Source organism: Phocoena sinus, chromosome 1 (assembly GCF_008692025.1).
Source record: "Phocoena sinus isolate mPhoSin1 chromosome 1, mPhoSin1.pri, whole genome shotgun sequence".
NCBI classification, from domain to species: Eukaryota; Metazoa; Chordata; class Mammalia; order Artiodactyla; family Phocoenidae; genus Phocoena; species Phocoena sinus.
The window spans coordinates 35,707,396-35,727,497 of record NC_045763.1 but is presented as its reverse complement, the minus strand read 5'-3'; the positions used below and the strand labels follow the sequence as shown (position 1 = coordinate 35,727,497).

General features: G+C 47.6%; 2 protein-coding genes across 10 annotated transcripts in view; one reads left to right on the top strand and one right to left on the bottom strand.

Moving 5' to 3' along the window:
* The window catches only part of SZT2 (SZT2 subunit of KICSTOR complex), a 51,368-nt gene extending 46,394 nt beyond the window's left edge, over nt 1-4,974 (bottom strand). For all 3 annotated transcript variants that reach the window (XM_032625540.1, XM_032625550.1, XM_032625568.1), the window contains exon 1: nt 4,862-4,974. In XM_032625540.1, coding sequence (XP_032481431.1) covers nt 4,862-4,888 — 27 coding nt within the window. In that variant the 5' untranslated portion in view covers nt 4,889-4,974. The remainder of the gene's footprint in view (nt 1-4,861) is intronic.
* A 13-nt stretch (nt 4,975-4,987) lies between these two features.
* Nucleotides 4,988-18,340, top strand: MED8 (mediator complex subunit 8). Of its 7 annotated transcripts, XM_032625503.1 has the most exons (10): nt 5,079-5,462; nt 6,313-6,431; nt 7,648-7,792; nt 8,478-8,618; nt 8,811-8,892; nt 9,255-9,503; nt 10,345-10,405; nt 10,756-10,802; nt 16,549-16,619; nt 16,708-16,843. In XM_032625503.1, the coding sequence occupies exons 1-10, from the start codon at nt 5,448-5,450 to the stop codon at nt 16,720-16,722; spliced, it is 945 nt and encodes a 314-aa protein (XP_032481394.1). In that variant the 5' UTR covers nt 5,079-5,447; the 3' UTR covers nt 16,723-16,843. The 7 variants fall into 7 exon arrangements, 6 of the variants coding, with proteins under 6 accessions (XP_032481377.1, XP_032481417.1, XP_032481408.1 ...); XM_032625486.1 differs by lacking the exon at nt 5,079-5,462 and adding an exon at nt 4,988-5,071 and having other exon boundaries at nt 16,549-18,340; XR_004349049.1 differs by lacking the exon at nt 10,756-10,802 and having other exon boundaries at nt 16,708-16,763.
* The last annotated feature ends 1,762 nt before the right edge of the window (nt 18,341-20,102 follow it).

The following is a 20,102-nucleotide window of genomic DNA, read 5'->3' as shown; positions in this document are numbered from 1 at the left end:
TTGACTGCTGTTTTGTCTGCTAGTAAATCCCTTTCCAGCTTAATTTCCCTGCTAATTTGATCAGGATGCCATCAAGTCCTCATCCAAGTCCCAAGAGGACAAAGGCAAGGTGAGCATGCATTCATTTATCAGTCAACAAATTTACGGAGAGCCTGATACATGCTAGCACTGGGCTGGTCCTAAGGATACAATGGAAAGCAAAAATTGGCATTCTCTGCCCTCGCAAGATTTACCCTGTAACTGAGGAAAAAACGAATCAAATCATCACTCTAAATACTACATTGATACAAACTAAGTGTGCCAAGGATAAGAATGTGGTTTTATGACAGCATGTAACAAAGTAACCTGACTCAGGCAAGAGTCTTAAGAGAAAGTGACCCTGAAGACTGAGCAGGGTTGGCCTAGTGAGGAGGGAAAGGGGAATACACCAGATGGAGGATATAAACAAGCACTGACCTATTAGATTTTCTTCACACTATCTGTTAGTAGGCTGCTGAATTCCACTGCTATGCAGCTTCCATTTCTCCACCTTGTTTCGAAGGTTATTTTGAATGACAGACTGACTCTTCAAGGCCAAACTGAAGTCTAGTTCACCAATCAGTTCTTATAGAATCCACTCTCTTGAAACCAGGAACATTTCCTAACTCGAGTTTTCTCGCAACATTCCCCCCATACGTGATCCTTCCAAGTCAACGACTACATTTTCACAAACATCATCTCTAAGTTTTCTTCACATTCAAGAGGTGATTTAACAGAACTAAAGACTCAAGAATTAATTAAAGCAGCTAGAATGGTATTTTTCCAAGTGTGATCCAAGGACCAGCAGCATCAGAACCACCTGAGGTGCTTGTTAAAATGCAGATTCCTGGGCACCATCCGAGACCAATTGAATTAAGAGCTGAGAGAGCTCGGGAAGCTGTACGTAAGAAGCTCCCCCAAGTGATCCTTCCGCTTTACTGTTTGAGAATCCCTGAATTGGTTGTGTTCTCCCAGCACCCATACTCATATGGAGCTTTAATCCCTGATACTTAATCCTTCTGAGTCTGAAGTGCACTGGAGCAGTCTGGCAAAGGGAAAGCAGGGTTTCGAAGTCAGAGATCTGGATTTAAATCTGGCTCTACTACTTGCTATCTAGGTGAGCTTGGACAAGTTAGTTTTCCCAGGCCTCAGTTTCTTCATCTATAACGTGTGGATAAGAATGTCTACTTCAGGGATTTCCTTGGTGGCGCAGTGGTTAAGAATCCACCTGCCAATGCAGGGGACACGGGTTCGAGCCCTGGTCTGGGAAGATCCCACATGCCACGGAGCAACTAAGCCCATGCGCCACAACTACTGAGCCTGCACTCTAAAGCCCGCAAACTACAACTACTGAGCCCAAGTGCCACAACTACTGAAGCCCGTGCGCCTAGAGCCCGTGCTCCACAACAAGAGAAGCCACGGCAATGAGAAGCCCGCGCACCGCCACAAAGAGTAGGTCCCACTCGCTGCAACTAGAGAAAAGCCCACGTGCAGCAACAAAGACCCAAGGCAGCCAAAAATAAATAAATAAATTTTAAAAAAGGAAAAGAATGTCTACTTCAGAAGGATGTTGTGGCAATTAATCAGGAGAGTCAGAACAATGATAGAGGAAGCCTATCATACTTTGGAAAATTTATTGAGGCCTATATGCCATTTATAGCAAGATGAATAAAACATTATCAGGTACTGTGCTGCATACCACGTATACCAGGATGAAGCAAACATTGTCCATCTCGTTAATTTGTTGTTTGTTCATTGCCCCGTCCCTTGGTGGTTAAGGTATAAATTATTCCTGGACTTTTCCAACCCCTGTGCTGTTTTCTGTTAACAGAATCCCACAAAATAATGTAGTCTCCACGTGCCCTTGAACCACTGTACTTATGCCAAAGTCCTGAACCTCTAGCACGGCTTCAACCTGAATCTTCTTCACCAGCCTTCTCTCTCACCCACCTCCACCTGAGTTCGAGCACCTCGGATCAAACGCTGGTTCTGCTGCTTATTAGTATAAGGCCTTGGTGAAGTTACTTACACGCTCTGTGCCTTAATTTCCTCATCTGAGAAACAGGGATAGTAAGAGTGCTTCTTTTTCTTTTTTTTAAGATTTTTTTGATGTGGACCATTTTTAAAGTCTTTATTGAATTTGTTACAATATTACTTGTTTTATGTTTTGGTTTTTTGGCCGCGAGGCACGTGGGATCTTAGCTCCTCGATCAGGGATCGAACTCGCACCTGCACCCCCTACACTGGAAGCCTTAGTCTTAACCACTGGACTGCCAGGGAAGTCCCAACGGTGCCTATTTCACAGGGGTTTTCCCAGTATTAGATGATACTCAGTAAGCACTAGTGTTAGCTATTCTCACTGCCACTGCGCCCACACTGGCAGCTGCTTCGTCTTAGTTCTCTGAAGGTCCTCAGCTCCTCCTTACCTCAGGATTTTCACTGTTCCCTTTGCCTGTAATGCATGCGCTCTGCCTCTTCTCACAGCCACCTTCCACTCCTTCTTCCGGCTTAAATGTTATTCCTCTGCGGCTTTCTGATCCACCCCCTCCACTGAACAATTAGTTTAAGAACCCCTGTTAAACACTCATTCAATCTGTACTTTTCCCTTGAAGCGCTTATTATCATAATTCAACATGTGCACTCCATTAGAATAGGGAATGTGTCTTACACTGCTCCATATCCACCCTGATAATTAGCACAATTCTAAGTACATAGCAGCAGCATAAAATAATTTAAGTATCTGAGGAATGAATGACTTCTGAAATCTGACTATGTCCAATATTTCTCTCTTGGAATTGTAATAACATCTAACGATCAGTCACTTTTCTGCTCAGGGGCAGAACTCTTCACTCCCTTTACCTTCTGAGATAAAATTTTCAGAAATGTAAATCAAGAATTCAACAAATGAACTTTTGGCTGAGTGAGACTTCCAGGAGCGTATGTCTGGACTCCAGGTTCCCTTAGATTTGCACTGCTCAATATGGTAGCCACTACCATATGGTGAGCACTTGAGATGTTGCTAGTCCAAAGTGAGATATGCTGTAAAATACACTCTGGATTTTAAAGACTTGGTACAATAAAAGAATGTTAAGGGCTTCCCTGGTGGCGCAGTGGTTGAGAGTCCGCCTGCCGATGCAGGGGACACGGGTTCGTGCCCCGGTCCGGGAAGATCCCACATGCCACGGAGCAGCTAGGCCCGTGAGCCATGGCCGCTGAGCCTGCGCATCCGGAGCCTGTGCTCCGCGACGGGAGAGGCCACAACAGTGAGAGGCCCGTGTACCGCAAAAAAAAAAAAAAAGAATGTTAAATATCTCATAATTTTTAATATTTATTACATATTGAAATGATGTTTTGGAAATAATGGGGTTAAAGAAAAATATATTATTAAAGTTAATTTTACCTGTTTTTTTTTACCTTTTTAAATGTGGCTACTAGAAAACTGACATATATGCCTTGCATTGGATACAATGCTGTTTTAGACTACCTGCCTAAAAGGTACGTTGTATTTCACCACAACATCCCTCCATTTCTTCTCATTTTAATCCATAACAAAACATACTCCAAATTCCTTCATCGGTTTTTCTCAATGATATTTCTGATGCATAGGCTACTCCATCACCCCTGTCAACACATCTGATCCTTTTTAACAGGGTAGTTTCCTACAACCATATTTAATCTTGGGGCTTGTGACATCGAATTGGAGATTTACCATCCTGTGGCTACTTTATTATTTATACTGTAAACATTATGACTAAGAACACAAGATCTACAGCAGACCACCAGTTTTGGAGTCCTGGCTCTGGTACTTACTAGCTGTGCAACTTTATTACTCTTAATATCTATCTCTGTGCCTCAGTTTCCTCAACTGAAAAATGGGGATGATAATATTGTCTACCGCGTAGGGTTCAGAGTATTAATTGATGTTGGTAAAGTGCTGAGATGGTCCCTGACACACAGTAAGCATTCAATAAGTAATGACAACTATCGGCATCATTATACACATCTCTCACCCTTCCCATCTACTCATATATTCTCTTGTAACACTGCGCCCCTCTCCTAGTGACGTTGTTCTTTCCAAATCTGAGATTTTACGCTCAGATCATCTAACTCCAAAACTCTGCTACACCCCAGCTGAGAGTAGCACTTGGGTAAGGTACTTCTCTCGATTTTCAGATTCTTACCTGTAAATGACAGTGGGTATTGCCACCTTCCTTTGCACAAGTCTGAATGACACAATGTATATAAAGTTCCTTGCATGGTCCTTAGCACCTTATGGATACTTTATTTGCATTTTCTGATTTAAAACATGTGACCCTAACAATACACCAATGATAAGTACTTTATGAAGAAGGAAAGAGGCCGGGAAGTCAAGACTTGCCCGAAGTTGCACAGATAGTTACACGGCAGCGCCAATACCGGAACGAGGCTTCTGTCTGAGTCAAATGTTTTTTCATAAAACCAAAGCTGCTCTCCAAAAGCATGAGCGCTAGAACTAAATTCATGCTGTTTATGGCATTCCAATATTTGAAGAAATGCAGCAACTGGCAAAGCTGCCCACTGAAACTGCAACGGAAAATCAAAATACAGGTTTTCTTAATACCATTGCGAGGTCAAAGAACCCGAAAGCCCTAGAGTTGGCGTCGTGGATGAAATTTCGGCAAACCAAAGAGCGACAAGCTCCTCCTCTAGGCCCCCCAGGAAAGTGCGGGAGAGGAGATAACGAATGTTTGGGCTTCGGGCTGACCCGGCGGCTCCGGACCCGGAGGAGGCCACGGCCGCGCCCGGCCGCCGGACCCTCCCCCTCGGATCTCGGGACCCAGCGCTGCGCCCGCCCGCCCCTCACCTCCGGCTCCGGGCGCTCCGAGGCCATCACACAGCCCTCCCGCGCCGGCCCGGGCCAGAGAAGCTGCTCCGCTCGTGACCCCTGACCCGGCGGCCTGGCGACCAGCGGGACAGGAAGTGAGGGGGAGGGCCGAGTCCTGAGCTTTCTGATTGGCTGACTTGGGAAACGGAAGAGGAAGTCTTTGACACTGACCCTGTTGCCGCAATGCAGGTGAGGGCCAGGTTGGCGCTAGTGACCGCTAGCTAGCTTCGGGTATCGGTACCGAGAGTGGGCTGGCGGAGGAGGGAGTGAGGAGTTGGGGCTGAGAGTAGGGGGTAGAGCCCTTGATCGTCGAATAAGGGGACGCACGATGGGGCAGAGGCCCACTGGCGAGGGAGCGGCGCAGATGAGAGATGGGGGTGGAGCCGGCTGACGGGAGACAGACTGCGGTTAAGTCGGGAGGGAGAAGGCAGCACTGACTTGCTAGGGTGTGGGAAAGGATCAGGTTGTAATTTGGGAAGGTTGAGGTGCAGTCCAAGGAAGACGGCTCAAGAAAGTGGTGGATCGGCTCAGGCCCCGGCCTAGGCTGTTGGATGGCCGTTGTCGGATGCCGACAGAACAGGTAATCTGTAATTGGAGAGAAGCCCGAGGGTGGAAGGAATTATGGGACCGCGGTGGCCAAAAAGCCAGACTAATGTAATCTGAGGCCGTGGGTGGAACCCAGGATCAAGGCTCCTGTCCTGCACGTTGGCAATTTGCTAAGACAGTTTTGCTTCATTCTTCCTAGTCTGTGCCCGTTTTTCATTTGTCACTTAGTTTCTTGCAGCTGGTAGCCTCTCCGTAAGTTTTTATAGGTTGACTAAGCTTGTGAAAGGGGCACAGGAATATTGGCACAGAGATAAAATGAGTGCAGATTAATTTAGCAAGGAGGAGGTTGAAGGAGCAAAGACTGAGGGCAAATGAAGGTGGGGATGGCAGCGGTGGTGGCGGTGGCAGTGGCAGGTATTCAGAAGAGCCTTCATGTGTAGGTAGATTTTCCAGAGATTGTATCATGGGCAAGAACGGCTACACTCACCGGCAGGTTTTAGGACAGAGGAAGTCAGAGTATGTATGCTGCAGAGGTGCCCAAAAGATAATGAACCCCAGGCATTAGGTCTAGTGAAAATTACTCAGTGGGAGAGAATAGAGTGTACCTAATACAGAGAAAAACTAGGCCTGGATTAGGAGCAATGAGAGAAAGGAATCAGTAGGTAGGAGGAATTGAGGTCAGATGAATGGGTGTAAAGGTCTACGGGTTGACGCTGTCTGTAACCCTAATACCAAAGAAAGTAAACAACCTGGCTCTCACTACGCCAATGAGATCCTGTGTCACTGGACTGGTGTCGCACACTGTCATCCTGGCTTTTCAGCCTTCCTCTGTATGTGTCATCCTCACACTCATCTGAGTAACCAACCTATTCCTATTGGTGCAGAGGGAGGAGAAGCAGCTTGAGGCATCATTAGATGCACTGCTGAGTCAAGTGGCTGATCTGAAGAATTCGCTGGGGAGTTTCATTTACAAATTGGAGAATGAATATGACCGGCTGACCTGGTAAGGGTTGTCAGGGCAAGCTGGGGAGGGCTCCATGCCACCTGCTGGATAGGACATCTCCAGTGACGTAACCATTTATCAGTTTGCAAACATCTCTTGATTTAGAGAGAGTTGGGTTTCCCAACATTTAACACTGAAGTTGGCTTTGGGCCCCCATGGTAAGGAAGTAGAGAAATGCCCAGTTTCCCAGCCCAGGTTCTCACTAGCTTTTTTTTTTTGGCGGTACACGGGCCTCTCACTGTTGTGGCCTCTCCCGTTGTGGAGCACAGGCTCCGGACGCGCAGGCTCAGCGGCCATGGCTCACGGACCCAGCCTCTCTGCGGCACATGGGATCTTCCCGGACCGGGGCACGAACCCGCGTACCCTGCATCCGCAGGCGGACTCTCAACCACTGCGCCACCAGGGAAGCCCCTCTCACTAGCTTTTGATTCTCATCATTTGACTTCTCTGGGAGGAGGTCCTCCCGCAGTGGGTCTTCCCACTACAGTATTCATACTGGATCTCTTGCCATGGCTGTTGCTGAGTCTTTTAGGTCCAATCTACTCTGGAAGTGTGGATACTATTTTTAGGCCAGAAAGGAGACTTTTACCCAGTTTCTGAAGTTTTAGTGATAATAGTGTAGCCATGGTTCCTATTTTGCCATTGTCCTCACCCCCATTCAAATATAGTAGTCCCCCTAATCTGTGGGGGATAAGTTCTAAGACCCTCTGTGGATGCCTGAAACTGTGATAGTACTGAAACCTATACTGTATATACTGTGTTTTTTTTCTATACTAATGGGGTGGGTAGTGTATACAGCATGGATATGCTGGACAAAGTGGTGATTAACGTCCTGGGTGGGACAGAGCAGGATGAAGCAAGATTTCGTCACACTGCTCAGAACAGCACCCAGTTTAAAACTTATGGATTGTTTTTTTCTGGAATTTGCCATTTAATATTTTTGGACTGTGGTTGACCACGGGTAGATGAAACCTCGGAAAGTGAAACTGCAGATAAGGGGGGCCTGCTATAATGACCTGCTTTTCCTCTCCATCTGTATCAGAAACTGAAAGTGTGTCCCTCTTTCTTAACCCCATAATCCCTGTGAGCCAGGCTAGTTCCTGGCCAGCCATAGGGCTATGAGTGTTTTGAGGGTGAGTCTGGGTATTCCTAGTCTGAAGGACCCCTTTGAGGCTCCTTTACTGGGAAGATTCTGACACCTTCTTTCCACCACCAGGCCATCTGTCCTGGACAGCTTTGCCTTGCTCTCTGGACAGTTGAACACTCTGAACAAGGTCTTGAAGCATGAAAAGACACCACTGTTCCGTAACCAGGTCATCATCCCTCTGGTGTTGTCCCCAGACCGAGATGAAGATCTCATGGTAAGAGGAGGAGAGGGGTGCAACTTGGGAAATTAAGTTCTTAGATGAGGACTGAGGGCACAGTGGTTGGTTGGCTATTCTAGAAGTTCTGAATCTGCAGTAGTGTGTGGCAGTAAGAAGCGAGGGCTGCATTTTGGAGGCTTTGCTTTTTGTCCTTCTGGAGTTGGGAGAGCCATTCCCAAACTGAATTAATCTGAGGCATATGTCACCAAGACAAAGACCTTTTTCCTTCAACACCTGTCTTGAGCAGAAAGTATGTTCTTTTGTGACTTTTTCTTTTTTTTTTTTTGGTTTTGTTGTTGTTGTTGTTTTTTGGCTGAGCTGCACGGCATGTGGGATCTTAGTTCCCTGACCAGGGATCCAACCCGTGCTCCCTGCAGTGAAAGCACGGAGTCTTAACCTTTGGACCACCAGGAAAGTCCCTGACTTTTTCTCTTTCAATCTTTGATTTAAATGTGGCAGAAAGAGGTTTATCCTTAGGTCTGGTAGAGATAGGGGAGTGAGCAGACAGAACTGAAGGATGGAGTGAGGGGGATAGTGTCTTAGGAAGCCAGATATTGTTAGTCTCAGGTTGTGTTTTCCCTGAAAATGCACTCTTTGCCTGTGGAAGGAACTATGTATATATCAGGCCAGATTGAATCTTCTTGGAGTGCACAGTAGGATCGATAAAATCTGTGTGTTACAGAGGCAGACTGAAGGACGGGTACCTGTTTTTAGCCATGAGGTGGTCCCTGACCATCTGAGAACCAAGCCTGACCCTGAGGTAGAAGAGCAAGAGAAGCAGCTGACAACGGATGCTGCCCGCATTGGTGCTGATGCAGCTCAGGTTGGACTGAGTCACTGCCCTGCTCCCCCAACCCCGAATTTTATCATGAGAAGCTGGGCATTACCACCTCTGTATGGTAGGGATGCACAGCTGGTTACCCCTCAGTTGCCCCTGGAATAGCCCAAGGAAGAAACGTCCCCGTAATCATTTCTTGCTTGCCCTAATCTCTGCACAAATTTATGTGTGTTGCAGAAGCAGATCCAGAGCTTGAATAAAATGTGCTCAAACCTTCTGGAGAAAATCAGCAAAGAGGAACGAGAAGCGGAGAGTGGAGGTATGGAGGGATTGGTGGCAAAACGGAGGAGGAAAGAGGGATAAGATCAGTAGGAAGGGTGGTGTTGGTAGTGGTGAAGTGAGGACGAAAGGATGTGCTGCTTAGGGAAAGGTATGCGTCCATTCTGTTAGCCTTCTGTATTTCTGGCCAGCCCTGGAGCAGGTGGAGGAAATGGGCAAAGAGAGAAGGGAGTATTCTGAGTAGTCATGGGGGTCCTCTGGCTCTTCCTCTGGGCTGCCAGGGAGCCTAGATTCTGCTGAAGTCAGAACTCCAAGCCCTGGTACCCATACTGGTCTTCCTGCTGCTAGGTTCGGTCCAGGACCAGAGGCATACCTCGGGGTCCCCACTTACTTTTTCTTCAGGTCTCCGGCCGAACAAGCAGACCTTTAACCCAGCAGACACCAATGCGTTAGTGGCAGCTGTTGCCTTTGGGAAGGGGCTGTCTAATTGGAGGCCTTCAGGCAGCAGTGGTCCTGGCCAGCCGGGCCAGCCAGGAGCTGGGACAATCCTCGCAGGAGCCTCAGGATTACAGCAGGTGCAGATGGCAGGAGCTCCGAGTCAGCAGCAGCCAATGCTCAGTGGGGTGCAGATGGCCCAAGCAGGTCAACCAGGTAAGGTGACAGGGATTGGCATGGTGGCAGACCTTGAGCAGGGAAGTGGGAATAAGCTGGGTTATCTGGGGCCCCAGCGTCCCCAGAGCTGGAGATAATTCTCCTTTTCTCCCTTGGACTGTGACCCAGAAAAAAAACTTTTGGAGTAAAAGTCTCATTTGAGACCCTTAATAGGTACCAGACAATGAGGAAGAACTTTGACAAGCAGAAACTGCTCTTGCCTCCCACCCCATCTCAGACCTCGGTCTCAACTACCCTTCTGTCCCCTTTAACTCCGGGTATTAGGTGTGTTCTCACTGTCTTGTCTTAGGCAGAAAAATGAATGGTCAGACCTTCATTAGGACCATTGGGTAGGTGTGTTGGGAATGGACAAGCAGGCAAGTTTCCCGGTGCTGCGTGTAGTCCTTTCTCCGTATCCTGTCTCTCCTGCTCGCTTTTAGTAATTATAAGAACAGCCTGGCAGAGTTCAGATGCAAGCAGCTAGAAGAGGTATTTTCTTCCAAGCTGTCTAGACAAAGGGACAATTAAAATAAGAGAGAACGTAGCACTCTTTTACCTGTGACATTAAATGGGGGCCCCACAGATTTAGTTCTCTTTTTCTAGGAGGGAGTGAGCAGGAGCCAGGTGTGTTCCAACCCCTCCCACTATTCCTCCTCCTAGACACCTTCAGGGAGAGGGCTGGACGAAGAGCCATACCTCTGAGCCTTGCCGTCCAGGGTCAGATGCCACAGAGATTCTGAGATGATAGCGGAGGTGCAGAAGGGAACCCGAGGGACCACATTTCTGATTTACCATGAACATCTTACTGTGCTTCAGGTGTCTTTCTTCATGTTCCTTTTAGGGAAAATGCCAAGTGGAATAAAAACCAACATCAAGTCGGCTTCCATGCATCCCTACCAGCGGTGAGTGTGGCCGACAACCTCCACTCCCAGGTGCTCTTTGCAGAGTTCGGCAGTGAAGCTGCCTTTTGCCCAAAGCTGACCTAGATGGGTATAATAAAAAGAATACGGGCTTTCAGCCACAGACAGATCCCATCTCCACTGCCGACTAGCTGTGTGACTTTGGGCAAGTGACCAAATTTTTCTGAGCCGGTTTTCTTGTTTATAAATGGTGATAATACCTACCTCAAAGGGTTGTTGTGAGGATTAAAATGGGAAAATGAATGTAAAACACTTGGCACAGTCTATGAAATAATGCGTATTCAATAAATGAGAGTTTCTACAGCCACTTCTCCCCACTGCCCCCTCTTCAGTCCTCGATCCAGAACTTATCCTGATCTGATACTGCTTCATGTCTGTGGTGAGCTGATGGACACAAGATCATGGACCGCTCAGCGCTATTTGAAAGCCTGTGCTTATTTCGTGCTGCCAGAAACGGTGACAGCCTCTGTGTCCTTAGAGGCCTACTGTCTCCGCAGGCCTTCCTGCCCAGATTCCATCCTGGCCATCTCTCCAAGCTGCAGGTGACGAGGCTTCTGGTCTGAGACAGACCGTCCACTTGTGGCTCTGGAGAAGCTCAGGCCTGCTCTATTCTCCATCCTCTGAGAAGCCAGTTCAGCTCTTATCTGGGAAATAGTCACAAAGTACCCTATCCTTTACCCTACACCTCACACACGAAGGAAGATGCTGAAGGCCCGGTATATGGGAGCTTCTTCAGGAAGTGGTTCTACCAGGCAGGACTATGTGAGAAAGGGTTTTTCTTAGCAGATGAAAAAGTCCCTTGTTCCCCAGACTCTTTTTTTCTTATTTTAGAGGGAGAGGGGAATTGCACCTCACACCATCTTTCATCATGGTTGAGTTATCCTCATAATTTGCCTGGTTCCTGGGCTCCAGCCAGGATGGTTTTTCTCCAGTACACTGAGCCTGTGGTTCCAATAAGGGCCAGGTGGATGGCGGGAGGTGGCAGCCGCCAGTACTTTTGCCTGCTTTTATAAAGCTGAGAGCAGAGTGGGCTTGGGTCTCCAGCTTAAGCTGCCTTGCTTAGCTCTCTGTTGTGAGCTAGGGCAGGGGTTGAGTCAGCAGAAGTGGACCAAAGGGTTTCTCTGAATAAAGTTATTTAAGTTGATGGCCACTGTATCAGGGTCAATCTGACAGATAAATTGAGACAGCTACATAGGGATCGGAGACTACATGTCAGAGACTTGCAAGGTTGCTGCAAGGCAATTCTAATTTGTTTTCCAATAAAAAGTTTTCTTAGCTTTGATCTAAATGTCCTGAGAGGTAATAGGAGGCCCTTCTCACACCTTCCAGCTGCCTTTTTTCTGTTCTCTTCTGTCACACATTAGTACTTTGGCATTTGTTCAGTGCCAGGCAGAATTCTGCCAGGCTGTGGCAGCAAAGGGCTGGAAAAGTGGTTGCAGATGTTACATCCATTCCTGTTCCATCAAGACAAGAAATGGTATTCACACAGCTCACTGATCATAGTACACAAGAGCACGGAAAGTCCTGCCATCAGCTCTGAGGCAGTGTCAGACCTGTCCCCCACTTCAACAGTGCTCCCTTACTGGTCTATCAGCCCACTCAGATGTTCCTTATCTTCTCTTCCCTTCACACTGGAAATGTCAGAGCTAACTGTCATATTGGATAGAGTTCAAGGTGTGCTTCTCTAAAACCCCTGGAGCATCTTTTGGTGACTGCTGTCCTTTATTCTACCAAAAGATTCCTTCCTATTGAAAGTTTCTTGAAAACTTTTTGGACCTATTGAAACCACCCCAAGTTTCTTTGTTGTCCCAGGCTAATATCGACGTCATTCCCAAAGTACCATCTGAAATGGATTCCTTGTCCTCCCAGAGTGGAAATGTCCTCCTGCGCCAGCAGGGACATATGCAGGACCCCACCTGCATCTTGTGCCCTTAAACCAACAGTCCTTACTCCGCAGGCACTCTTGTCTTTATATTCACTCCGGGAGCACGTGCTCTCATTCCCAACCCCTCAACCCCAGATCCTCTGGAGTGCACAAACCTATGTAGCATTGCCAACTTTGGGGCCCATACAGCCCAGTAAATGCCTCAATGGAGAGTATCTCCCATCCCTAACACACTCATTCCCAAAGGAGGGAATACAGAGTTTCCTTTCAAGAAGAGGACATTGACCTACTCCCTTGCTCAGATTTCAGATTTGCAAAAGATGGCCCTCTTGCTCCACTCTGGTAGTGTTGCTCAGTTTCTGATGGCTCTGTTTGGCCTAGGGCTTGTGTTTTCTCCTACTCTTGGGGCCCCGGGAGAATGAGATTAGGCCATCGTCTCCCAGGTGTGTGTCTGGGATGGAGAAAGAAGCAGCAGCTGTGAAACTTCAATATTCTGTAGCACAGAGGTCATCCTGCTGAAGGTGGATGCATCAGTGTTCCCACGACACCCATTGCTAGGACCACTCCCTCTCCAGCTCTGCCCTGAGGCTGGGACTCAGTCACTGCTGAATGTCCCTTTTGCTGATTGCCCCAGTCACCCTGTTCTCTTCCCCTCCTGGTGTCTATTGCTGCCCTACCTAGCTAGGTCACCTAACTTCACCTTGCATTTTCTTGGGAAACAGCCAAGGTAGATAGGTTGTTCTAGCTAAGTGCTCCTTCTAACTCCATTATCAGTCCTGCCATTAGGACTGAGCTGTAGCGGGTGTAGTGCCCACCTCCTGTCCTGCTGTTGAAGGGAAGAAGCTGAGCTCTGCAGGAATGCCCCAGTGCAAGGCTGGTCCCTTTCCCACCCCCTTCTCACCTCCCCCAGGCAGCTGGGAACAACCTCTCCCTTTGTCTGAGCTTCTTGTACAGAATAATCCTCCTTATGGACAATGTATTCTCTGTGCCCTGTGGACACAGGAGCCGTGTGAGCTGATCCCAGCACCAGGCAGGACGGAGGCGGAATCCTTCCAAATGCCCACCCTAGGTCAACTCCTGATTACTGTTCAGAGAAACTACCAAGGGGTGTACATTTTCTTCCATCTGTTCCAGATTTGGGGGGCTAGCCTATTGAAGTTTAGCGATGGACCAGGAGTAGGGTTGGGGGCTGTGGTCCCTCTCTGGTTCAGTCCGGAGGGTTCACTGTACCAACCTATGGAGGCGTGATGTGGCTCTGGCCCGTCAGCTTTGAACGCACAGGGGCTAACACTTGGAAGGGGTTTGCCACCCTGCAGATGGGGCTTTCTAACTGGAACAGAAGGTGAACTCCAATCCATCTGACAGGGCCATAGCATCCATTGCTTCAACATGTGTTTTGTCCCAAAGGACAAACTTCCTCTTTTCTTCCCTATAACTTATCTCTCTTTTGCTCTTGAGCTCCTGTGCGTCTCTGAGGCAGCTCCTGGATCTCTGTTGTCATCTCTGTTTTTTTTTTTTTGCGCTACGTGGGCCTCTCCCTGTCATGGCCTCTCCCATTGCGGAGCACAGGCTCCGGATGCGCAGGCTCAGCGGCCATGGCTCACAGGCCCAGCCGCTCCGTGGCATGTGGGATCCTCCTGGACCGGGACACGAACCCGTGTCCCCTGCACCAGCAGGCGAACTCTCAACCACTGCGCCACCAGGGAAGCCCTGTTGTCATCTCTTGATGAGTTCACACGTTCTCAAGATGTCGCCTACCACTTGGACATGGCAGCTTCCCCAAGTACATCATGGACAAGGCCCCTGACTTCCCTATAGGCCTCGGTTTTCTTGCCTAGGTGCTCCCAGTGATCCTTCCTAGCTTTAAAGTCTCTGGCAATGATTCTCCAGCCTGTTTATCCCTGGCATTTTTCATATTCCTCATTGCATGACTGTTATTATAGGCTAGGTTTTTCCTAGATCGGCCCACCAATCCCTTGAACCCCTCCAAACTGTTCCTAAAGTTCCCTGTCACCTGCAGCTTAAAATACCCACATCCCTCTAGATCACTTCCCTAAAATTGTTTTCTAGCTTTCACTAGTCCTTTAGTGAAAATTCATCAAAGAGGTAGTAAGTTACCGCAGAGATAAATGCACTGAATGCCAGAAGTCACCTTCCCACTCAGGGAGCCCCCTCTCTCCCCTGGGCAAGATATATGTACCAGAGAAACTCCCCCATAAAAGCAGTAAATTATACTTTTCCATGTCATGATACCCTTCCTTACTAAATCAAATCCAAGGAGCCCTAGGCTACTCCCCTTCCCGCTTTCCCTCGGCCATTCCACTGCCTTCCCTGGCCCTCACCCGAATTTCCCTAGTTTATGGTCATTTTGATTCTTCATCTTCTCTGGCCCACACCCCAAATGTAGAGCATCCTTATTTCTTTTTTTGTACTAATTTCTCTGGGCTGCACCCATTTTCATGGCCTTGGTTAGTATCCTTCCATGTTAGTCTTTCTTGAGCCCATGTCCCCACTCACTGACTCACAGCCACGCTCGTGAAATACAGCGCCTACCATTTTCCTGCACACCTCCCATTCGCTGTTTAGCCCTGCTTCCACCCTTCCTCGGGAACTACCCTGTCTCAGATCACTGCTGACCTGATGGCTAAATCCAGACTTTTTTCAGTCCTTATATTTCTTACTTATCTCCATGGTGTTTAACAGTGCTGGCCATTAACTTTTCACCTCTTGCCATTCACCGGCTCCCACCTCTCTGGCCATTCCTTCTCTGCAGTTCTTGGCCTTTTGTCCCTCTGCCTGCTTCCTTTTTTTAAAAAAAAGCATTTATTTATTCGGTTGCGCTGGGTATTAGTTGCGGCAGGCGGGCTCCTTAGTTGTGGCATGCAGACTCTTAGTTGCGGCATGCATGTGGGATCTAGTTCCCTGACCAGGGATGGAACCCGGGCCCCCCAGCATTGGGAGTGCATGGTCTCAACCACTGTGCCACCAGGGAAGTCCCCCTATGCCTGCTTCTTGAATGTTGTTATTCTCCAGTACTCTGTCCTTAACCCTCTTTTCTTATTCTGCCTGCTCTCCTTGTGACCACCACCTTTATGTACATAACTCAAACAGGTTTTATTTTCAGCCCAGCCTCTTTGCTGACTTGCAGATGCCTATTGGGTATCTCTGCCCATATGATCCACAAGTACCTCAGGTTCTGAATGTCTAAATCCAATCATCTTTCCCTTCAAACCTGTTTTTTTTCTAACATCCTAGGTGTGACCTAAGCCAGGTCTATGGAAGCCATCCTAAACACCCCCCCCCCAACTCAATCAGATACTAAATCCTGTCAATTCTGTCTCCCCAGGATCCTGCCCTGCAGTTTAGGCCCTGGGCCTCTCACCCTAAAAGTATTGTTCAGACTCCCTGTATCCAGTCTTACCCACTCCAACTCATCTTCCATATGGCTGCCAGATACATCTATCTAAACTGCAGGTCTGATCACATTACTCCCTTGATTAAAATCCTTTTGATAGTTTCCTTCCCATGTTTCTCAAACTGGAGTCCACATACCTGGCAGGTTGGTAGGGGCAGTGTGCTAGGCATACTGAAAGTCGCAGGATAAAAATCATCCTAGAGGGACTTCCCTGGTAGTCCAATGGGTAAGACTCCACACTCCCAATGCAGGGGGCCCGGGTTCGATCCCTGGTCGGGGAGCTTGATCCCACATGCATGCCACAACTAAGAGTCCGCATGCCACAACTAAGAAGTCTGCATGCCGCAACGAAGATCCCACGTGCCGCAGCTAAGACCCGGAGCAGCCTAAATAAATAAATATTTAAAAAAAAAATCATCCTAGAATGCCCATTTTACTTGAGGGTAAATAATTTAAACAGAATGCAGAATTACCATGCATGCAGTAGGAGAAAATAGACTTCAAAGAATTCCTACTAGTCTGAAGGGCTTCATAATTAGCCGTTAGATTCTCTGGGGATATTTCTTCTTCCTTTTTTTTTTCACATTTACTTCAGTGGAAGTTTGATAAACAGCTCAGATTTCCTGGAAAGGCAAGTAGGATTCTGTGTGATCCAGCCCCTGACTTCTGACTTATTTTCTGTACTGTCCTGACACCCACTTCAAACTGCTTGAAGTTTCCTGAATGTAACAGACCCCATTCCTTTAGTCCCACTGTTCCCTCTGCATGGAACATGTTGCCCCGTCATTCTGTGATGACTACTCAATCTTATCTTTCAAAATTCAGCTCATGAGTCACTCCTCTGTGAAGCTTTCCAACAACCCAGTCTGTCTACAACCCAGTGCCACTCCCACCAGGTAAGGTCAACAACCTCCTATTTTCCGCTCCACATTTGTGCCTTGTGCAGACTTATTCTAGCTCCTGCTGCTCTTTATTGTCCCCCAGGTTCAAGCACCCTGAAGTGCCAAGGTTTGAATCCAGTTCTTCTGTCTGGGAGCCATATGATCTTTGGCAAGGAATGTGCATGCCTGGCGTCCTATGGCATCTGGACCGTCATAAGCACGTTAAGTGTAGTTGCTGCTATCATTATTATTATTAGGTTGACTTTGGAGAGAGAGTATAATGTAGCATTTTGGTTAAAAGAGCAGTTTCTAGTGCCAGACTGCCTGGGTTCAAATTCTAGCCGTGCCACCGACTAGCTGTGTGGCCTTAGGCAAATTGATTTACCTCTCTGTGCCTCAGTTTCCTTATTTTGGGGGATGCTGTGAAGTTTAAATACATTAGTATATACAAAGTGCTTAGAATAGTGTGCCTGGCAATAGTAGAAGCTCAAATGTTAACTGTCTTCAGGGTAGTGTCTAGAAGTCTGCTGTCAGTAGTTATTGCTTAAATCAATGATTGACCAGTCCCTCTATGAGGAGGTAACTCTTCTTCCCTCTGCAGCTCATCTGTGCATACAGCTATGCTCACGTGTCAGGAGAGACCCTCTGGGCACGTTTCATCCCCCACAATGTGCAGAACAGGCACTGGAACATTTTTATATTGGTTTGCCTGATGTGATAAGTCATTTTCAAATCTAGTTGTGTGAACTTTCTCGCACTTAGTTGTCACCTACACTCTTCTATTAAAGCCCAGTTTGATCTCTTAAATTGTGTGATTTTGATTTGAGATCAGATGACAAGCTCCCTCACTGGCAGTGTTCCTTTTCCTCCCTTCTAAACTGTGTCTGTTCCCTGTCCACACCAGCTGAAGACTCAGTTCCACAGTCTGCCTACATCCCATCTCTAAAGGAGGCCCTTCACCACTCAGAGGTCTCTCTGTGCAGCTGGGATGTGTTCTCTCCTCTGTCTGTGCTTACTCAATCCGGGCTCAGGTCTTCACGGGTGGCTGTGTGATTCACTGGGCATCACAAACCAGAACTCCATGCTTGCCTCTTCCTCACACTCACCACCAGTGCTTTAGGCCTTGTTTTGCCATGGCAACGTCCTGGTTCTTGCCACTGTACTCTAAGCTATCGGCAACACCTGCAGGTCAGGTGCTGTCTCACACCTCCATACCTAACACATGCTCTGCCCTCTCCTTAGTATGTCTGCCCTCTTTTTTTCCTGCTCCAAACCCCTGTTCACCTAGTGAACAATTCATCCTCCCAGTGGCACCTACTTCTGTAAAGTCTTTACCACCTCCTCCCCTGTACACTTGACCATTCTTAAATTATACCTGACCTGGACACTTATCCATTGTGTGACCTTAGGCAAATTACTTCACTTCCAAGAACCTCAATCTCTACCTCTGTAAAATGGGATTATAGCACCAACCTCAGAAAGGTACCTTCCACCGAGCATATTTAAGATTCAATTTAAACCTTTAAATAGCTCTTAATTTTCTACAGGATAAAGTCCAAGCTTCTTAGAAAAGCACACAAGGGCCTCCAGGCATATAGTTAGCACTGAAATGCTAATACTAGTCTTCTCCTACTCTCTCCTGAGCAATCTCATTTTTATCACATGGTATATTTGATTGCAACATATTACAATTAAACTAGCTTAACTGAAAAAGAGAGAGAGAGAGAGAGAGAGAGAGAGGGAGAGACCCAACTGGATTTGGGTTATGCGGATGTGGAGTTGAAGGGTGACCAGCTCCAGGTGAGTCAGGGGCTCCAGCGTCATCTAGGCTCTCTGTCTCTGCGTTTCTCCACTCTACCACATATAGCTCATCCCATGAAAGAACTCTGATTGTTGCTGCTTGGATTCTGTACCATTAGGAGCATTGGGGGAAGTGAAGAGAACACCATGATTAAAAGGCCAGTGGAGCAGGACAGGAATTCCTTAAAGGAGATGAAAGCAGGGGGATGGGACAGTATCTGTATACGACCAGACCTACAGCTACTACAGTCCACTTTGTGTGGTTTCATCTCTACAGACAATCCGCAGATATTTTTTCCCCCCGAACCCCGTCCTTTCTCCTAAGCTTACAGTACTGTGTTTCAGATTGCCTGGGGAATGTGCCATCCTTCCTCAAACTCCGGATGTCCCAAACTGCATTCACTTCCTCCATCCTGCTCCACCTGCATTATCCAGCGTGCCAACCTTGCTGTCAGTTCTGGGTCCTCTCTCTGCTCTATCCCCTCTTCTTCCTTCTCACTCCGTTGCTCTAGGTTAGGCCCTCACTCTGTCACACCTGTGCCTCTGAGCTGGTCTCCCACCTGCTCTCCCTTCCTCTGCTTTCCTCTTGATAATCTTACTCTCACCAGGTTTTTCATTATCAATAACAATGGGGATCATACCAACCCCTTAAAAATCTTCAGGGACATCCCAGTACGAATAAAACTCCTCAGTCTTTCATTTAAAACACTTCATGATTTGGGGCCAACCTCCTTTTTAACCTAGCATATGAAGGCCTTTCACTCACCAAATCCTTTAGCCAAACAGAATCACTTGCAATTCTCTACTCCCGTCCTGTGCTTCCCTCCATTCATTCTTTTGTCCACACTTTTTCCTCAGCTTGGATCATCTATGTTGCTTCCACCTCACTTGCTGTGTGACCTTGAGAAAATCCTTCACCCTTTCTGATTTTGTTTTTTTTTCCATCTGTTAAGCAGTGATAATAGTACTTACCTTACAGGTAAGTACTTACAGGTAAGTACTTACCTTACAGGACTGAACCATAAGAGCATATGGAAAGCAGCTGGCCCTACACTTGCCAGAGAAAGTATTGAACAGTAAGCTGCGTTTCCTCTTTTCCCCTTTTGGCCCTTCTCCCACATCTTCCAGATCTTGCTAACTCTCTTTCTTCCACCTTGATAACCTCCCCTGGATTGTCCCCTCACCAAAGCCTTCCCTTTTCTCTTTCTAGAGCTCTTCCTGCACATTCTATCGCAGCCCTCTCCCCCAAGCTGAGTTTCTTTACTTCAGTTGAGTGAACACTGAACGATACCCATAATGCGTTGGCATTGGCTACCTACAATGGATCAGACCTTGCCCCTGACCTCTCAAGGGTCCAGGCAATCCCCAAATTCCAGATGGTGTGATGACTGTTTGCATGCAGTCTTTCTCTTCTGCTGGCCGGATGTCTTTCCTTCAGTCAAGGTCCCAGCCTTAGGCAGGGGACACTAGTGAGCTAAGGCCCAGGGACATGCAGAATGATTAACTGATGAGCCCTTCACCCTCGTCTTCACTCCACTGTCCTCACGGATTCAGCCCTCTGCTCAGCTCCTCTGTGTGGATACTGTGTAGAAAGCGCCCTTTGCCCTTGACAGGATGGGGAAGGGAGAAGCTTGACACAGGCCCTGGGAGGCTGCTTCCTTTTCTATCTGCCACTCCTGCTGTCTCTCAGCCTCGACC

Coding starts and splice junctions, on each gene's coding strand:
- MED8 (XM_032625478.1), top strand. Junction 9,504..10,344: donor GGCCCAAGCAGGTCAACCAG/GTAAGGTGACAG, acceptor TGTTCCTTTTAG/GGAAAATGCCAAGTGGAATA. Junction 10,406..10,755: donor TCCATGCATCCCTACCAGCG/GTGAGTGTGGCC, acceptor CCCCCTCTTCAG/TCCTCGATCCAGAACTTATC.